This window comes from Labrus bergylta, chromosome 16, assembly GCF_963930695.1.
Source record: "Labrus bergylta chromosome 16, fLabBer1.1, whole genome shotgun sequence".
In the NCBI taxonomy this organism is placed as follows: Eukaryota; Metazoa; Chordata; class Actinopteri; order Labriformes; family Labridae; genus Labrus; species Labrus bergylta.
Genome location: NC_089210.1, coordinates 10672660 through 10689635, shown reverse-complemented (window position 1 = coordinate 10689635; position 16976 = coordinate 10672660). Strand labels below are relative to the sequence as shown.

At 38.8% G+C, this 16976-nt stretch overlaps 2 protein-coding genes across 2 annotated transcripts; both read left to right on the top strand.

The window, feature by feature from the left end:
* Positions 1-11536, top strand: itgb3a (integrin beta 3a). Its single transcript, XM_020632654.3, has 15 exons — positions 1-273; positions 1192-1277; positions 1652-1853; positions 1997-2249; positions 2334-2496; positions 2621-2782; positions 2897-2992; positions 3100-3189; positions 3307-3441; positions 3521-3950; positions 6975-7197; positions 8506-8606; positions 8843-8959; positions 9300-9466; positions 9655-11536. Exons 1-15 carry the CDS (start codon positions 219-221, stop codon positions 9718-9720), a joined length of 2346 nt encoding a protein of 781 aa, XP_020488310.1. The 5' UTR covers positions 1-218; the 3' UTR covers positions 9721-11536.
* Positions 11537-12666: 1130 nt separating this feature from the next.
* Positions 12667-16821, top strand: mettl2a (methyltransferase 2A, methylcytidine). Its single transcript, XM_020632594.3, has 9 exons — positions 12667-12836; positions 13882-13970; positions 14317-14585; positions 15085-15134; positions 15251-15311; positions 15413-15552; positions 15633-15739; positions 16075-16140; positions 16258-16821. Exons 1-9 carry the CDS (start codon positions 12685-12687, stop codon positions 16458-16460), a joined length of 1137 nt encoding a protein of 378 aa, XP_020488250.2. The 5' UTR covers positions 12667-12684; the 3' UTR covers positions 16461-16821.
* The last annotated feature ends 155 nt before the right edge of the window (positions 16822-16976 follow it).

Here is a 16976-nt window from a genome sequence, read left to right as displayed (position 1 = left end):
AAGGGCCTTGTGGGTGGTTATTGTTCCATCAGAGATAGGCTGCATTACATCCACTGGTCTGTGACTTTGATGCATGAGGCAGAGTTGTATGACCCAACATGTGTTTAGTCATGTCAAGAATGAGGAAAGGCGTTCTAGAAAAGAAGTGAACAAGCCCACATAGGGAACTCGGAAGGGACGACTCGTGTCAACTCAACTCCGTTACTCTCCAGGCAGCCATGGGGACTTTCTTTCTGGTTTTTCTCTTTTTGTCAGCGGCAACAAACGTTTTCGGTAAGATGTTTAGTCCTTTTTTTCCTAAGCAAGTTTCACCTGCTTTAGTCGACCTGGGAGTGTCTCCGCCCGACTTGTACGGTATCTTTGAAAGTATTAGGCTACATCCTGATAAATTCACAGTAGCTTTGATATGGTATGTGTTAACACAGAATAACTCTCTGTAAAATGACTTGAACGTGTTCATGTCCTACTGTTGGTTGTATTTGCGCTGCACCGCTGGAGCTTTGGCCACCTTTCCTTATAAGGGAGTAAAATAGTCGGGATGTATTTCCCCAAATGACCAGATACCCTGGGTCTCCTTAACAAAATAAAACAATGTATCAACAAATAATTAGAATGTGCTTTGTGGTTTTATGCTTCTTCAATTTCTAAAAAAAAGCAATAAACCATCTAAATAAACATAGCCTATACTAAGAGACTGACAGACTTTTCTCAAAAGTCTGCAAAATCAGACATATTTAGAATAACTCCCGTCAGTGAAATATCACAAACGTTTTGGCGCTTTAAACTCATTATTTTTAAATCCAATTGTCTGATAAGAAAATAGTTTGTGTATTTGTTTTTCTGTTTGTGTGTCGTTTTTTTTATAGGGGTCCGCTGAAAATCTCAGTTTATATGCAGCAGTTATTCAAGAGTCAAATTACAACTTGTTTCTTCTTTAAAGTACTGTCCAATTGCTGTATTTAATCTATGTGTTCAACTTTTAACAGAGGTAAATTTTATTGACTTTGTTTACTGTAGCGGGCCACACCCAAAGGTCTTATAAAGAGTGAAAAAGGATTTTTCAAAAAGTTCATCTTGATATGAAATGAAATGTATGCTGCAATTTGTTAACATGTTTCTCTACTGATTTCACTTTGGCTAATTATGGTAATCTGGAGGAAACACATTTTGTGTTACATTTGTGTTTCACAGGTGCCAGCATCTGCACATCACGAGGAGTCACCACTTGTCAACAGTGCTTGGCCGTTGATCCTAGCTGTGCATGGTGCTCTCAGGAGGTAAAAAAAACAAAACACCAGACGCACATACACTCAGGGTGTCTATGCGCTCCTCCTATTACTCAACGAAGCGAGTTTCAACAGAAATCTAATTTCCCAACAGCATTCTTCCTGTTGATATTCTAAAAAGATCATCTTCAACATAGATACACACTGTGCTGTCTGAACAACTTAGATTAAAAACAAGTGTTGACATAACAGCTCTTACACTTGAGAAATACTTGAGCCTGTTATTTGTGCATACAACAGCATCACCCAGTAAACCAAAACCTAAAACGATTTGTCTTTAATAGATGTTCTTTGTTGATTACCTATGTCATTAAATAACTGATTACTAGCTGAAGTGCTGAACCTATCGCATTTGGTTGTTTTAGGAGTTTGGGAAAAGGGGATCCGGCGCGTCCCGCTGTGACCTGAAGCAGGATCTACTGGATGGAGGATGCAAAGAGGATGCTCTGGAGTTTCCGTCCAGCACACTGATTATTCAGAAGGACGAACCGCTCAGCGACAAGGCCTCAGGGACTGCTAGTGTCACTCAGATCAAGCCTCAGAAAGTCCACATGACACTAAGACCAGGTACTCTTAACACCAAACAATTTCATTATCCATGAACATGTTTGAGCAGATGATAACAATTCTGCAAGACCAGACACTGAGGACCATTACTCATGTTGTTCATATATAATGAAACACCACTTCATCTTAATCCTCTTTCCCAGGTGATGCCAAGCAGTTCATCGTGTCAGTGAAACAGGTGGAAGATTACCCAGTAGATCTCTACTATCTGATGGACCTTTCATATTCAATGAAGGATGACTTGGATCGCCTTCGCACGTTGGGCAACAAGCTTGCCGCAGTTATGGGCCGCACTACAAGCAACCTACGCATGGGGTTTGGAGCATTTGTGGACAAGACCGTCTCTCCTTACATGTACACATATCCTCCAGAGGCAGTGGCAAACCCTTGCGATGAGTAGGTGATTGTTGGTATTAAGTTAAGAAGAAGGTTCAAATAGTTGAAACTGACATTTCTCTTTCACTAATCTCCAATTCACAGAATCAGCACTACATGTCTGGCTCAATTTGGGTTCAAGCATGTGTTGTCACTGACAGAGAGTGTAGATCGCTTCAATGACGAGGTGGATAAACAGCAGGTGTCTAGAAACAGAGATTCTCCAGAGGGTGGATTTGATGCTATCATGCAGGCGGTGGTGTGCAAGGTATAAGCATGTCGTCATAAATGGATACAACTCATGCTCGCTGATTTGCCTGACTGAGTCGATGCATACATCCATATTAGTCTTTCAGGTTTTTCATATGTCTTTCTGAATCCATCATCCTTAGGACAAGGTTGGCTGGCGTCCTGATGCCTCACATCTTCTGGTATACACCACTGATGCCAAAACTCACCTTGCTCTGGATGGACGTATAGCTGGAATTGTTCAGCCCAATGATGGACAATGTCACCTTGACATTGACAATGTCTACAACAAGTCCAATGTGCTGGTAAAGGCAAACATGAAAGCTTATAACTAATTTGCTGTAGTTTACGAAACTGTTTGGAGCTTTGTGACAGAACCTGCTCCCATTGAAAAAAAAAATGCTTCCCATGTGTTTAAGGACTATCCTTCCTTGGGGCTCATGACGGAGAAAATGTCTGAAAACAACATCAATTTAATTTTGGCTGTGACGACCTATGTACTTGATCTTTACAAGGTAAACGGACTGCTATGTTTGAGAAAAAAAAATAGATTTGTTTCAGTATTGTATGGAGAAAAAAAAAAAAAAGGGTCATCATCTGGTTGTCGTGTCTGTCTCCCCAGAATTACAGTAAACTTATTCCTGGAACAACTGTGGGAATGCTCTCCGAAGACTCAGGGAATGTAATTGAGCTCATTGAGCAGGCTTACGCGGTAAGATCTCCTGAAATTAGGAAAATATGTAGAAACCACAAACTAAGTTATTAACATGATTCATTCCATCTCTAACTGACACTGTATTATGTGATCAATTAATTTTATGTTTATTAGAATATCCGCTCAAAAGTGGAACTGGAGCTGGTAGATGTCCCAGAAGAGTTAACTCTCTCCTTCAACGCCTCTTGCACTAAAGGAGAGGTCATCCCTGGACTCAAGTCCTGCTCTGGCCTCGTCATTGGTGACACAGTACGTATGAGTGAATCAGTTTAGATGCATGTAGTATTTGCATATACAGATTTCAACAGAGACTTTCTCTCCTCTGCAGGTGTCATTCAGTGTGGAGGCCAAGTTGCGAGACTGCCCCAAAGAGAAGAGTCGCACATTTACTATTAAACCTCGAGGCTTTAAGGACTCCTTGGAGGTCACAGTAGATTTTGCGTGTGGCTGCGACTGTGAAGCAATGGCCGAAGGCAACAGCTCGCTCTGTAGCAATGGCAACGGGACGTACGAGTGCGGCGTGTGTCAGTGTCACCAAGGTCGTCTCGGCCCACGATGTGAATGTTCAGTGGAAGACTACAGACCATCTGACGATGCCAACTGCACCCCAAATCCAGACACTCTGATCTGCAGCGGGAAGGGCGACTGTTTGTGCGGCCAGTGCTCCTGCCATTCAAATGACTTTGGTCAGGTGTGGGGCAAATACTGTCAATGTGACGACTTCAGCTGCGTGCGCTTCAAAGGGGCACTGTGTTCCAGTAAGTAGATATCTTTTATCAAATCTCTGTGGTTATGTCAACAACAAGCCGATATTTTTCTAAAAACACCAATGTAGGATTTTGCTAAAAATCAAACGAGGAAGTGCTGATTTGATTTGACAGTAGTAGGATACATGAAAAGATGCTTCTGTTGCAACGGATTGACATCTGTGGCTGTACATCACAGACTACTACCATTATGTTAAACTTAGGAACCAGCCTTTTTTGGTGCTAGAAGTGAGCACTAATTAAACCGGTTTACCTCAATTAAATCAGTCTGTGGCGGAAATTTCACCTGTGCATATAATACCAAAAGTATTGGTATGGTTAGATGTCATTTAAGAAAAAAGACTCTTTATGTCTATATTCTATTAATTGGATATTTATGTCACTGTTAGCAGGAAAAGTGAAGTCGCCCTTCCCTTCCTTTTCCCTGTACTTAGACCTCGTCTGACTCTACAGGAAGATTCTTTGATTGTTTCTCATCCTGTAAATACAACACATTCTGTTCGCATAGCGTTCTGATACTAAACTGAGCAATGAATCCCATTCAAAAGCCTCTTTGAAACTAATTTGCAGTTATCGTTTCCTTAACCCAAAAGTTAATAATTGCATTGTTGAGTTGCTGAGCATAAACAACAGTGTTCACAAATAACCAATCCTCTGTCAGGCCCATAAACATCTGAGTTTGACTTTTGTTCTTACCACTCATAGTACTGCAGCAGGATGTGCTATCACTCCCTTTTACAAGTCTGCACAACTTTGTGCAGTTACTAAATCAGAGTGATTAAACTTTAACAGGCATTGTCATTGGGTAATTTAATGTAACAGCAGTTTGGGCTGTGATCGTAAGGAGGACAGCTGAGGAATAGCAGCATAATGTACCTTTATCGTTATCTATTTTAAATATGCTATTCAGTTGCAGTATGGAGAGCATGGAACTCTGCATTTCATGAGACTTGGCTTTAGGATATACCAAAGCCTCTGGTAATTTAGAGTTGACATTTTACATCAAATAATAAGATAAATGTTCTGTGTAGTTACACAGAAGTGGACTCTTCTTTTTGTTGAACATGATGTGAAACTGCAACATAAAGGAGACAGCTGTAATTGGATACAAAAGTCCGAAGTGGTATTTACATACTGGTCACAGTCTAGTAGTCCTGTACTTTAAGTTCCAGATAATACATAAAAACTAAACACAACCTACTCTCTGGGCCCCTTGTGTGTGAACCTCAGAGAGGTTAGACGGTCATGCCTGTGTTGGAAAGCTTAAAAAAAAAACAATCCTGGAACCCGACATATTTATATCAACAAGGAAATGCTAGAGTCTTTCTCAAGGGACGGTATTTATCTGAGAGACAGGTATTAAAGCAATCAGTTATGACAGCCAGGGTTTGGTCATCCCACAGGCCCACCCACAAGCCCATGCACAGAAAGCCATGACTGATGCAGACCGCTAAGCTGTTGTGTCTCGGTAGAGTTGTGGCGTTATTGTCTTTAAAGAACAAGCATCCCTCGGCCCCAGCTCAATTGGTGCTACTGTGACCCAGTGCTCCAAAAGAGATCCATCTCGGTGATATTCCCTGTGGCTGAGTATTTGTTCCTCTGCTGAGGGAGTGAGGGACCAGTGAAGGGCGCAGGAGCAGGAGTCAGCAAGCAGAGCCCCAGGGCTTGTAAATGTGAGGGAAGTTTGCATTCCTCTGCTGGCAATTTGCCAAATGTCTTTTCACTCCAGTTTGTGTCTAACCCTAACTGTACTAAGCCTACCCTAATGCGTGGTAACTGACTTTTCAAAAAAACAAAAACACACCAATACTTACTTTTGTCAAGTTTTAGTGCTTTAAAATGCAAAAGTTAAAAACCTTTGCTACAGTGACAAAGTAGCCTTGCACTTGCCAAACATTGCTGAGTATGTGAAGTTGTTAGCGATTAACCATCAATCCCTTTTCAAGTGACTACCTCCGAGCCATCACATTTAAAAACACACCAAGAAGAGGAGCAGCCGTTGCTAAATGGACAAAGGGGAATTGTTACCTGAACAGCAGATGATTCATTTTGAACAACAGAATTATAGACCCTTGGACCCTCTGTGTCACTTCATTACCAGTCATTCCCCCGGTCTGATCTAGTTGCACTCTGACTCATTCTCTTTGCGCTTAGTCATACTGTGCCAAATCCTTTTTGGTTTCCTGCTAAACTCAATGTCATCTCTGGGGGCTCCGCTTTTGTTTCTAAGGTGGCACAAAGTGCTGATGTGGGGTGTCTCAGTAATCTCGGGATAAAAACTTGCCTCCAGATTCTGTTTGCCAATGACTGTAACACAGTTCTGACAATGACCCAGCTTATATTATTTTCTCCTCTTCAGTAAAACTTGAGAGGAAGTGTTTGTGTGTGTAGGAGAGGGGGGATCATTAGCGCTGATTTTTACAACACTTCCTGTCTTTGTGAGATTGGGGATGATTCAGAGATACCATGTCAAGATGAGCAAGAGAAGGTTTAAGCACAGTTAGTTACCAAGTCACTACATGAATTGAAATTATTTAAAGAATATGTGTAAATACAAATACATATACAAATAAATTAAGCAGCCTACTCATGGCGAAATATGTAAGAATATCTAAATACGTCAAATAATAGATGAGTACATCAATTATAAATAAGTAACAAATCACACTTAATGCTAGTAATTACTTGGTTGCAGAATCTATCAGTGTATCCACAGGCAGACTTCATGCCCAATCATGCATCATGCTTACAAAACACCACAGGTTAAAAGGCCACCAACAAATTACACACTCACACACCCACACACCCACACAAAATTTTGCAATCTGTATTTCGCAGTATCATTTGCCTTGCCCCTCCCATGTGATATTAGACTTTTAGAAATACATTTTAAATGAAATTAATTTGATGCAATGTTTTAATTTCACATATTCGATTTGATTCTTAAATCATATTTCTTTTGAACGACTCTGATGGCATTAACCTGCTCATCCTGTTTGGATTTTTGTTTTTCAGATCATGGGAAGTGTAGTTGTGGGTTCTGCCAGTGTGATTCTGGCTGGAAAGGAGAGAACTGTAACTGCAGCACACGCATTGACACCTGCTGGTCCAGCAATGGCCTGCTGTGCAGCGGCCGGGGGAACTGCGAGTGCGGGGTCTGTCAGTGCACCCAGACTGGTGCCTACGGAGCAACCTGTGAGAAATGCCCCACCTGTCCCGACTCCTGCGACATAAAAAAGTATGTTCCTGACTTTGTGTTCCAACCGACAAAAGAGAGGATACATGGACAAAATGAAAATTATTTTGAATGAACTTAAGCACAATTACACAATTTATCAAAAGATTACATTTTAAAACCTCCAACGTGCTTCAACATACATGTTTTAGACAGATCCAACATAAAAGAAAACCTTAGCAGTTGTAAGTTTGTCCTGAGCAGAGGAAATTAAAAAAAAGTCTTTAGGTTTGATTTCCCTGTGAGCATAGAAGGGCTCAGATAATTAAATGCAGTCTACCATCATGATGAGACATCGTATATTCAAAGTTTTAATCCTTCATGTTGTCTAAATGGTAAGATTTTGGCTTTTTAGTGACACTAAAGTAAGTGGAGACAAAATCAAAACCCTAAAAGATCCCTCAGGAACAATGAACATCTATGGACAAGCTAATGGAAATTAGACATCAGGTGCCAGATTCACAAAACCTTCTTAAGGAAAAAAAAAACTTCTTAAGTGCTGATTTCTTCTTAACTTCTTCTTAAGACAAAAGTGAGGAAGATTTCATATTTGTGAAAAAAGTTTGTATTTACTTTCTTCTTATATTTCTTCCTAAGAAAAAAATGTAAGAATAAATTACATTCTTGAAAGCAAAGTTCTTCAATTTCGTCCTAATTTTCTATTATATAGAGATACAGTATATGCCTGCCCTACAGCAAATGAGAAGTTCATAAGTTCATATGATAAGTTCATAAGCAAGAAAATAAAGAAGTTCTTAAGAAAGGACACTGTTCTTAAAATAACAAGAATTTCTTAAGAACTTTCTTACTTTTTTCTGAAGAATCTTTTCGAACTCTTATCTTAAGAAAGTGTTTGTGAATCCGGCCCCAGGTTTTAAGAGTATAGTTCCATCTCATGGACCAAGTAGTGGGTCAATGAATTGTTTGATTTGATGGTGGCTAAAGATCAAGAGGTCATCAAAGTTTTACCAATATATCTAAATCTGTACCATTCCTGACCCTGTTGCTAGAAGAACATACATCTTAACCAAAGAGGAGGATGGCAACTCAGTTGGCTGGTTGCACTCTACATAATGATATTCCCTCATTCCGTGATGATAACAAAATACCCCCACACTAGTTTAGAAGAAACTCAACTGTGTTTTTTATAAACAAAATAGAAGTCAAAATTTGCTCAAAGCAACAAAGTCATCAAATATCAACACTTACCAGATAAAGCTTCATCGTGAAGTACTCTCTTAGATTAAACCCTGCACTAATACTAAATGCACTGTGAAATCTAAAGAGTACAATATGGGACTCTGCTTGCAGGCCGTGTGTTGAATGTCTGCACTTCAAAAGAGGACCGTACATCAAAGACAACAGCTGCAGCAAAATCTGCAAAGATGAAATTCATGTCGTAGAAGAATTGGGTAAGATCTCCATCTTTAGTCTCCTCACTACATAATATGATATTAACTGTTCTGACTGTTGTTTTCCTGCAGCCTATCATGTAAGCATAATGATCTGGAAAGTATACTTACATGATCCTTGAATATTTTACACAGATAAACAATGTGTATAATATATATATATATATATATATATGTATATAAATTATTTTTGAATTACTTATTTCTTCTTTAACTTTTTCACTTTTCTTCTTCAGTTAAAAAAGAAAAGGCAGTCAATTGCTCCTACAAAGATGAAAATGACTGTGTGGAGCACTTCCAGTATTACGAAGATGAGAATGGCAAATCCAACCTGAATGTGATAAAAGAGCCAGGTACTGTAAGAGTTTATGTGCATGTATGAGACTGGAACACTCACATTGCAAGATAACTTAGCATCGTGATTAAGGCACATTATTAGGTTAGACTGTATCTGTAACACCACAGGAAAGGGGGGGACACTGTGTGCATCTAGTTATGAGTTATTTTCTAAAGAACCCAGCTACACTGAACCACAGAAACCCAGATATGTGTGTGATAATGAGTGGTAGTGTAATGGAGTTTATGACTGCAGTGAATGCTTATCTTCATGAGTGTGCCTCACTGCTGAACAAACAAACTCAAGTCTGAAAAAGAGGCCTTTTCTTTCTGTCCCTCCTTTGTCTTTACCCTCAGAGTGTCCTGAAGGTGCAGATATCTTGGTGGTTCTCTTGGCGGTGGCTGGAGCCGTCCTGCTACTTGGCCTTGTTGGCTTGTTAATATGGAAGCTTGTAGTCACCATTTCTGACCGTAATGAGTTTGCCAAGTTTGAGGAGGAAAGAGCAAAGGCCAAATGGGATACGGTAAGAATGAATTAGGGTTCAAATACCTTCTGCATGCACTAACCGCTCCTCCTTGAGATATCTGAGTCGTGTGGACTCAGCGTCAGACTGGCTGCCCTCTACAGGAGAAAGTCTGAAGTGTACTTCAAAAAGTTGCATGTCATGGTGGAAATGAATTAAACAGCAGTACTTGTGTTTTCACTTTTCAGGCGAACAATCCTTTGTATAAAGGAGCAACATCCACCTTCACCAATGTAGCATACAGAGGCAACTAACATCCAAATGCAATGAAACTAACTCAGGGTTCAACGACAAAGATGGAATGTAGCAGCAGAGAGATGGAAGGGAGGAAGATCCTTTACACTGTCATGTATCCGGCTGCTGTAGCTGATAAGTAGGTATCGCTGTCAACAACATGATGTAATAATTGTACATATTGTAAAAAATAACTGAGACTGTTTATCTAAGGCTTCCTGTTTTACTTCAGTATAGTACATGTAATTTGAGTTATAATAATAATAATAATAGACTTTATTTGGCATGGACATCACAGATACAATAGACGAACCAGATGCATTGTTTAAGTGTTTTAGCAAGCATGCTAGTTCTCAACACCTGTCCACAGGTTATCAGTGCCTTAATCAGTTAATAATGGTTGTTCAAAACTTGTATCATTACCTCTGAGTCTTTTTGAGTTTGCTCACATTTTTAGATGAAATTGAAATCACCATGACCGAGCAGAAATAAGTCTGTGTCTTTTAGAGTCTAGCTGTTTCTTCTTGACTTAACTGAAAAGGGCAATCTCAAACCAAAACAACATTTGTCACAGTGGAGACAGTAGTATTTGTATTATTATTTGGAAAGGCTTTTAGAGGTTTTTGTGTACATGACATTACCTTTTTTTTTTTCCTAAAACAAACTTTTTTTTTGTGTCATGATTTTTAAAATACAGCCGCATTGTGTGAGTCTACTGTTGGCTTTGAAAAGGAGTGAAACCCCTTTACGACAGCCTCTAGGCTGATTTGGTTTACAGTGATGATTGTGTTTGAATATTGTTTTTTGAAATGCACATGTTCCGTTTCTTTTTGCATCATCACCTGTTTTCAAGGTTTGCTTGGCTTTTTTATTGTTCATTTGATTTTAAGCGTTGGTTGACCATGTCGTGATCTGCACATTGTGTTACACTGAAACCACATCTGTATATGAGCAAACTTTATTGCACAAATAGTACTGTCTCATATTTCTGGTAATTTTATGACAAAAACAAAACATGTTACTCTTTTCAAACCACTAAGAGAAGAATAGAGAAGATGTGATGTGCCTTTTTCCGTACAACTTGGACTCTCCTTAACTTCATGACCTGAAACGTGTTCCATTTATCTGTTTTCAATAGAAGATGCCTTAGTTTGATAGGCACAAGAAATACCAAATCATTTATTACACCTCACCTCGGTGTCTTTTGTGTGCAACTTGACATTTGGGGTCATTAAACAATTTTCTGTAAAAGCCTAAGAAGAAAGTAAAATTATTTAGATTTAAAAGCAATACCAACATTTCTTAAAAAGAAAGAAAGGCTAGGTTATTCATTTTTTTTTCTCTATTCACTGTGTGACATTGTAGACATCACTTTTCTGAACGTACATAATAACTAATAATACATTTTTATCACTGTGTGATTTCAGTGAGAAGCGGCATGTTTCATTCCATCTTGTAGCTTCATTAGGACAAACAGTGAGCTATTACACAAACTTTTGGGGCATCATAAACACAGTACAACTCACGAAACAATTTCCTGTTCTATTTCCAGCCTTTTCCTGCCTGCTAAAATTGATTAAATATGTCATCAGTCATATCATGTCACAGTATATTTCCTGTTGCATGCACCATGTGGTCGAGATTAAGCTCTCTGTCTGTCCACTTCTTTGCTGTACAATCCGAGATAAATTGGGGTCACTTTGCACTTCCTCTTATTGCACACATTTTTTTTTCTTTCACCACATCCTGAGACACCAGTGTGTGTTGTATCAAGTTGTGTTACTACACTGTGTTGGTATTTAAGTTCAGGATGGTAATAAAAATGTACTTTCAGCATTGTTGTCTCTGTTCAATTCTCTCACTTACTTTAATAGCCACCTTTAAGTAACAACGAGTGACACTAATATACCTACTTAGAATCTGGTTCTGCTAATCCTTCATGTCTGACCACTGATGTTTTGTATTCTCTTGTGCAGAACATCCACTTAATACAAATAATAACAATCTGTATTTGCGGCACCAGAACAGGGTTTAAATTTTTTTTTTTTTTTTCCTCCACTGTAGACAAATAGGACATGCTATGATGCTGACCTTAAAAATTCACTCTCACTTACACAGCTGTGTCCGCCCAAATATTAGTCATTTCATCTCTCACGAAATAGCTGTACCACTAAAGTGAGTAGAGGGGAATCGGTGCATTTCATTGAGGAAACTGATGGTCAGATCAGTTTTTATTTATTTGACTTCTTCGTCTTTGAAAATGTTGTTTGGTGAAAACATTCATTTGTGTACTGAATATAGTCCACATTAAATTAAACATTAAACATTATCTTCATACATGGGGGTCAGATTAACATCAGGTACTCTTGGGATATGTCTCCCTCTAGTGTATAAACACTGCCAATAAATGCTGCATGACACATAATCGTCTTGTTGTTAACCCTACTACAGTGCAATTCATAAATGTTGATTATTGGCCATCTGAGGACGGGGATTTTTTGGGGGGATATCTTTCACTTGTCACCTGTGCCACACACCGCATAGGCATATATATATATTATTCCACATTGTAGACTGCAAAAAGAAGTCTGTCTAACGAAAGGGACTAGTTCATTGTAGACCAATTTTCCTTCTCGAATAAGCTGCATTTATATGTCCAAAAGAAAATGAAGATGAAAATGTATAATAAAACCATAAACTGTAAATATTGAATAAAACATGTCTTCGGATGTTGGTGATAAGTGTTACAAGTTATAATACGTGTGAAATGTTCACCTCCATCTACTTCCTTACAAAACCCAACTATATATTAATCCCTTCCAACTCCTTTATTACGTCTAAAATATGCGTCGCTTAATATTTATATAGTCTATGGTCGCATGGTATGATTTTAACACTGTCGGTCTAAATTACCAGATTCCGTATTGTATTTGAACGCAGCACGGTAAGACGTATCGCCCTGCTTCCGTTACGTCAGATCGAACATGGCGGCGCCCCATGCCGCGGCCGGCGTTGATGGAGGCTGCAGTGAAACAGAGCTTATTCCGTCAGATTCAGACCCCAAGGATGTCAAGAGACCCCAGTTTGGGACTCGTTTCCTCACGGACCCGCGTCAGGTCTTTCAGCACAACGCATGGTTTGTAACTGATATCAAACAGGGCACACAGCTGTCTGTGTACTACAGTCTATGGTCAGAACCAAATATGTGGCAAAACGATTTGTGTCTAATCGTCGTTTAGCCTATAATATATATTATTATTATTATTATTATTATTATTATTATTATTATTATATTATATTATATATTATTATTATTATTATTATTATTATATTATATTATATATTATTATTATTATTATTATATTATAGGAAATCTAATACTGGAAGTGAGGATTTCATGAACTATTCAAACATATTGTTCAATTATGGAAAAATTAAGGATATTATTGTTATACCTTGAACTGCCAAGCATTGTTCTTTTATCGTATTGTTCTTTTTGAAAATCCACAATTGAAGTTGTGTTTTGCCACTCACTCGGACCTAAACAAACTAAAATAAATGAATACTGCATATCAAATGAAAGTGTACAGCAGTCAGACGACATGAAGATGACAGAGAGTACAAAAAAACCCAAAAAAAACTACAAACGTGGAGTTTAAAGCTGAATTGATGATTGACTTATCTGTGAGCAGTTGACAGCAAAAATATGTCTGTCATAACTAAAGGTACAGTTAGTTGAAAAGACACAGCACTGCACTTTTGGAACCCCATAGAGATCCCCTGGCTGGGTGAGACATATAATGGATAGTATGTTTGCTATTAATTGCGTCAATAATATTTGTTATTTTATTGTAGCTAACCATTATAGAAGGTAAAATCTATTTGTCAGATATGTCGTGACTTAATACTATTTTGATTTTCATAGAGGGTCTGTCAAAAGACAAGTAATATAAAGATATTATTATTATTTGAAAAGAGATCTCATCGTTCACTTTCTCTGACTTATTAGTTTGTGCACACTGTCATTTCATTTCAGGTGTCGCCATCCTGAATTCCGTTTGCCCCAATTTCCCAGCCCAGTTGAATTTGGAGAGTATCTTAGGACTGTAAAGTGTTTCTGCGCGGTTATGAATTGCATTTCCTCTCCCAGACTGGATCATATTTTTTTCTGATTTCAACAGGGATAATGTAGAGTGGACTGAGGAGCAAGAAGCATCTGCCAAGAAGAAAGTTTCAGAAAACAGTCAGCCCCTACCTTCAGAGAAACAAGGTTGTATTGCAAGACGCACTGCTCACATACATAAATGTTCCAGTATGACTTTATTCATGGGTCAGAACCAGAACCTCTTCTGACCAGGAGGACAGCACTGCCCACTGTTGCATTCGTTTCTATTTCATTTGAATGTTAAAGGATCTTATTTTGAAGATGTGAAAATGTTAAATAATGGCTGAGGCTCATGAACTCATGGCTGTATTTATCTCTGACATCTGTAGCTGAGAAATAGCTCTGGGAAAAATACATCAAAAATAAAGCACAAGTTGTCGTTTTGATTTGTAATTCACAAAAGATGAACTAGATGTTGTATCTGGCCTTACTGTCTTACCTTATTTTACAGAGGAATACGACAACCGGGCGAATGAGTACTGGAACGATTTTTACACAATCCATGAGAATCGTTTCTTCAAAGACCGTCACTGGCTCTTCACAGAGTTCCCAGAGTTGGCCCCACAGTGTAGCCTTAACCATGAGTCCAATCCAGAGGCCGCTTGTACGGGAGATGGACAGCAGGATGCTCTCGCTGTCGAACCAACAAGGGGATTGGCAGCTTTGTCCCTCGCTGATGGGGACCTCCCCGGCTCCTCTGCCACATATCGCATTCTGGAGGTGAGGGAATAATGGAAAGCAAGTCGGTCCAGCTTTATTCAAACAATAAAAAGATACAGGAAACATTTTTTTGCTGGAATATTTACAGTCTGTTCAGTTGTGTATCCATTTGCCAGCTTTCTTTTTTGTTTATAATTTATTTTTTGATTTCTTACAAATAAAGCATTTCTAAATATTTTCTTAAAAAATCATTTTGTGAAGTATTTTGATGCTAATCAAGTTCCAGATAGATATAAAGCCTTTCTAGTACATAAGTGGTAGTCCCACTAAAACAGCATCACATTTTCAGCCATCTAGCCTTCACCATTTTTACTCATGAAGTCAATTCCCTTTTTTAATTGTTTTTAAAACCATGTCATGTTTTTCCATTTAACTGTTCTGTTGCATTTCTCCTCATCGGCTGGAAGTGCGTTTTTTGGGGGGGGTTTTGTTACTAAATTTGCTGCTGTATGTTCTGCAAAATGGAATAAATAAACATGAATGTATATTTATTGGACAGGTTGGATGTGGAGTAGGAAACACAGTCTTTCCAATTCTGAAAACCAACAAGTGAGTGCAGTCGAGTTGTTAATGTTTCCAAGCCGTGGTTTAGAGAACTCTCTGCTGCTGTGTTATGATGATGATGACGACGATTAAAGGTTTAACTGCAGCTTTTGTTTTTGCAGTGACGCGGGACTATTTGTTTACTGCTGTGATTTTTCCAGCACTGCAGTGGAGTTAGTCAAGGTGAGATGATGGGATTAATGAAAGGATGATGTGTTGATTAAAGTACTTATCGCTAGGGTTGATTGCTAACTGATGATATAACAGTGCCTTCTTGTTATCAGACGAATCCAGAGTACGATCCTGGGCGCTGCCTCGCCTTTGTTCATGACTTGAGTGATGTGGAAGCTAATTACCCAGTACCCGATGGAGCCCTTGATGTTATTGTTCTAATCTTTGTGTTGTCAGCTTTGCATCCCAGCAAGTAAGAGCTTCTCCTCTCTTGGTTTTTTCACTCAGTGTGAAGTCAAGAAAAAATTGTATTAAAGTTTCATTCTGTTCCAGGATGCAGGCATCAATCACTAGATTAGTGAGGTTGCTGAAGCCTGGGGGAGTGATGCTGCTCCGGGACTACGGACGCTATGATATGGCACAGCTTCGCTTCAAGAAAGGTCTGTGAGACTCAAGTCAAGTGAGGCCCCAGTTTGAAAATGTATTCGTAAGGGGCCATGTTCCATGGTCTCTTCAAATGTGTTTCACTGCGCTGGTTGCAACATTTTAGAATGTAATGTTGCATCAAGCTTCACAGTGTGCAATAAAGTAATAGTTTGTAACAAAATGATGGACAACACTTGGGGTGCACAGTAACTGTCGGTCTACCAGCACAAGATGTCAAACTCACTCCTTGTCAATGAACTCTGCAAATCAAAAATGGCTCTGCGTTAATGATTTAAAACATCTGCTATGTATTGTGGAATAAAAGGTGTGCTGTCTTCTTTTTTCCTAGGAAGGTGTCTATCAGAAAACTTTTATGTCCGGGGTGATGGTACAAGAGTATATTTCTTTACTCAAGGTAAAATCAACAACTCTTCCTGAAATATTAATTTGCATTTGTTCTGCAGAAAATGTTCTTCATTTTTCATTTCCATATCAATACAAATAAGAATGTGTCTTTATTTTCTCATTTTAGATGAGCTCCATGAAATGTTCACAGAGGCAGGGCTTGAGAAAGTGCAGAACTTGGTTGACAGACGGCTACAAGTGAATCGAGGTAAACAGCTTACCATGTATAGGGTGTGGATCCAGTGCAAGTACCGCAAGACTCAGCCACCTGAGACGCAGGGCAGTGAAAGAGAAGAAACCCTGCCTGCTTCGAACTTCAATCACAACTGAAACTTTGAGCTCAAATCAAGACGCTGCTGGCCTTTCTTTTTTTTTTACTGAGGATGTATGGAAATGAAATGCTCTATCATAATTGAGATAAAGGGAATGCCACAAGGTAGCTATGTGCCATAAAGGCCCTTAACTTCATCAGCTGTGGTTATCTTCATGGACTTGTGTTAATGCTTCTGTCTCTGACGGTGCTTCAATTCTGAAAGAAATACTACATCTATTTTTTTGCTGATGAGTTCAGTGATCAGCGAGAGGGCTGGTTACCCCGAACAATGTTTATACAATGCCAAATGCTGTTTTTCCACGAGCTGATGTTTTAAAATCTACTGCATGATTTTAAAGATAAAACTTTGCAACCGTTTTTACATGTCCGACTATAAATCTTTTATTTTCTACTGTAATTCAACACTGATCAAAAGTGTTTTGTCTAAGAATTGAATCACTTTCTTAATGATATTTGTCCCTTCATTACTTTCCACTGTAGTTTATTTAGTATTAGACACCCATTCATTCTTT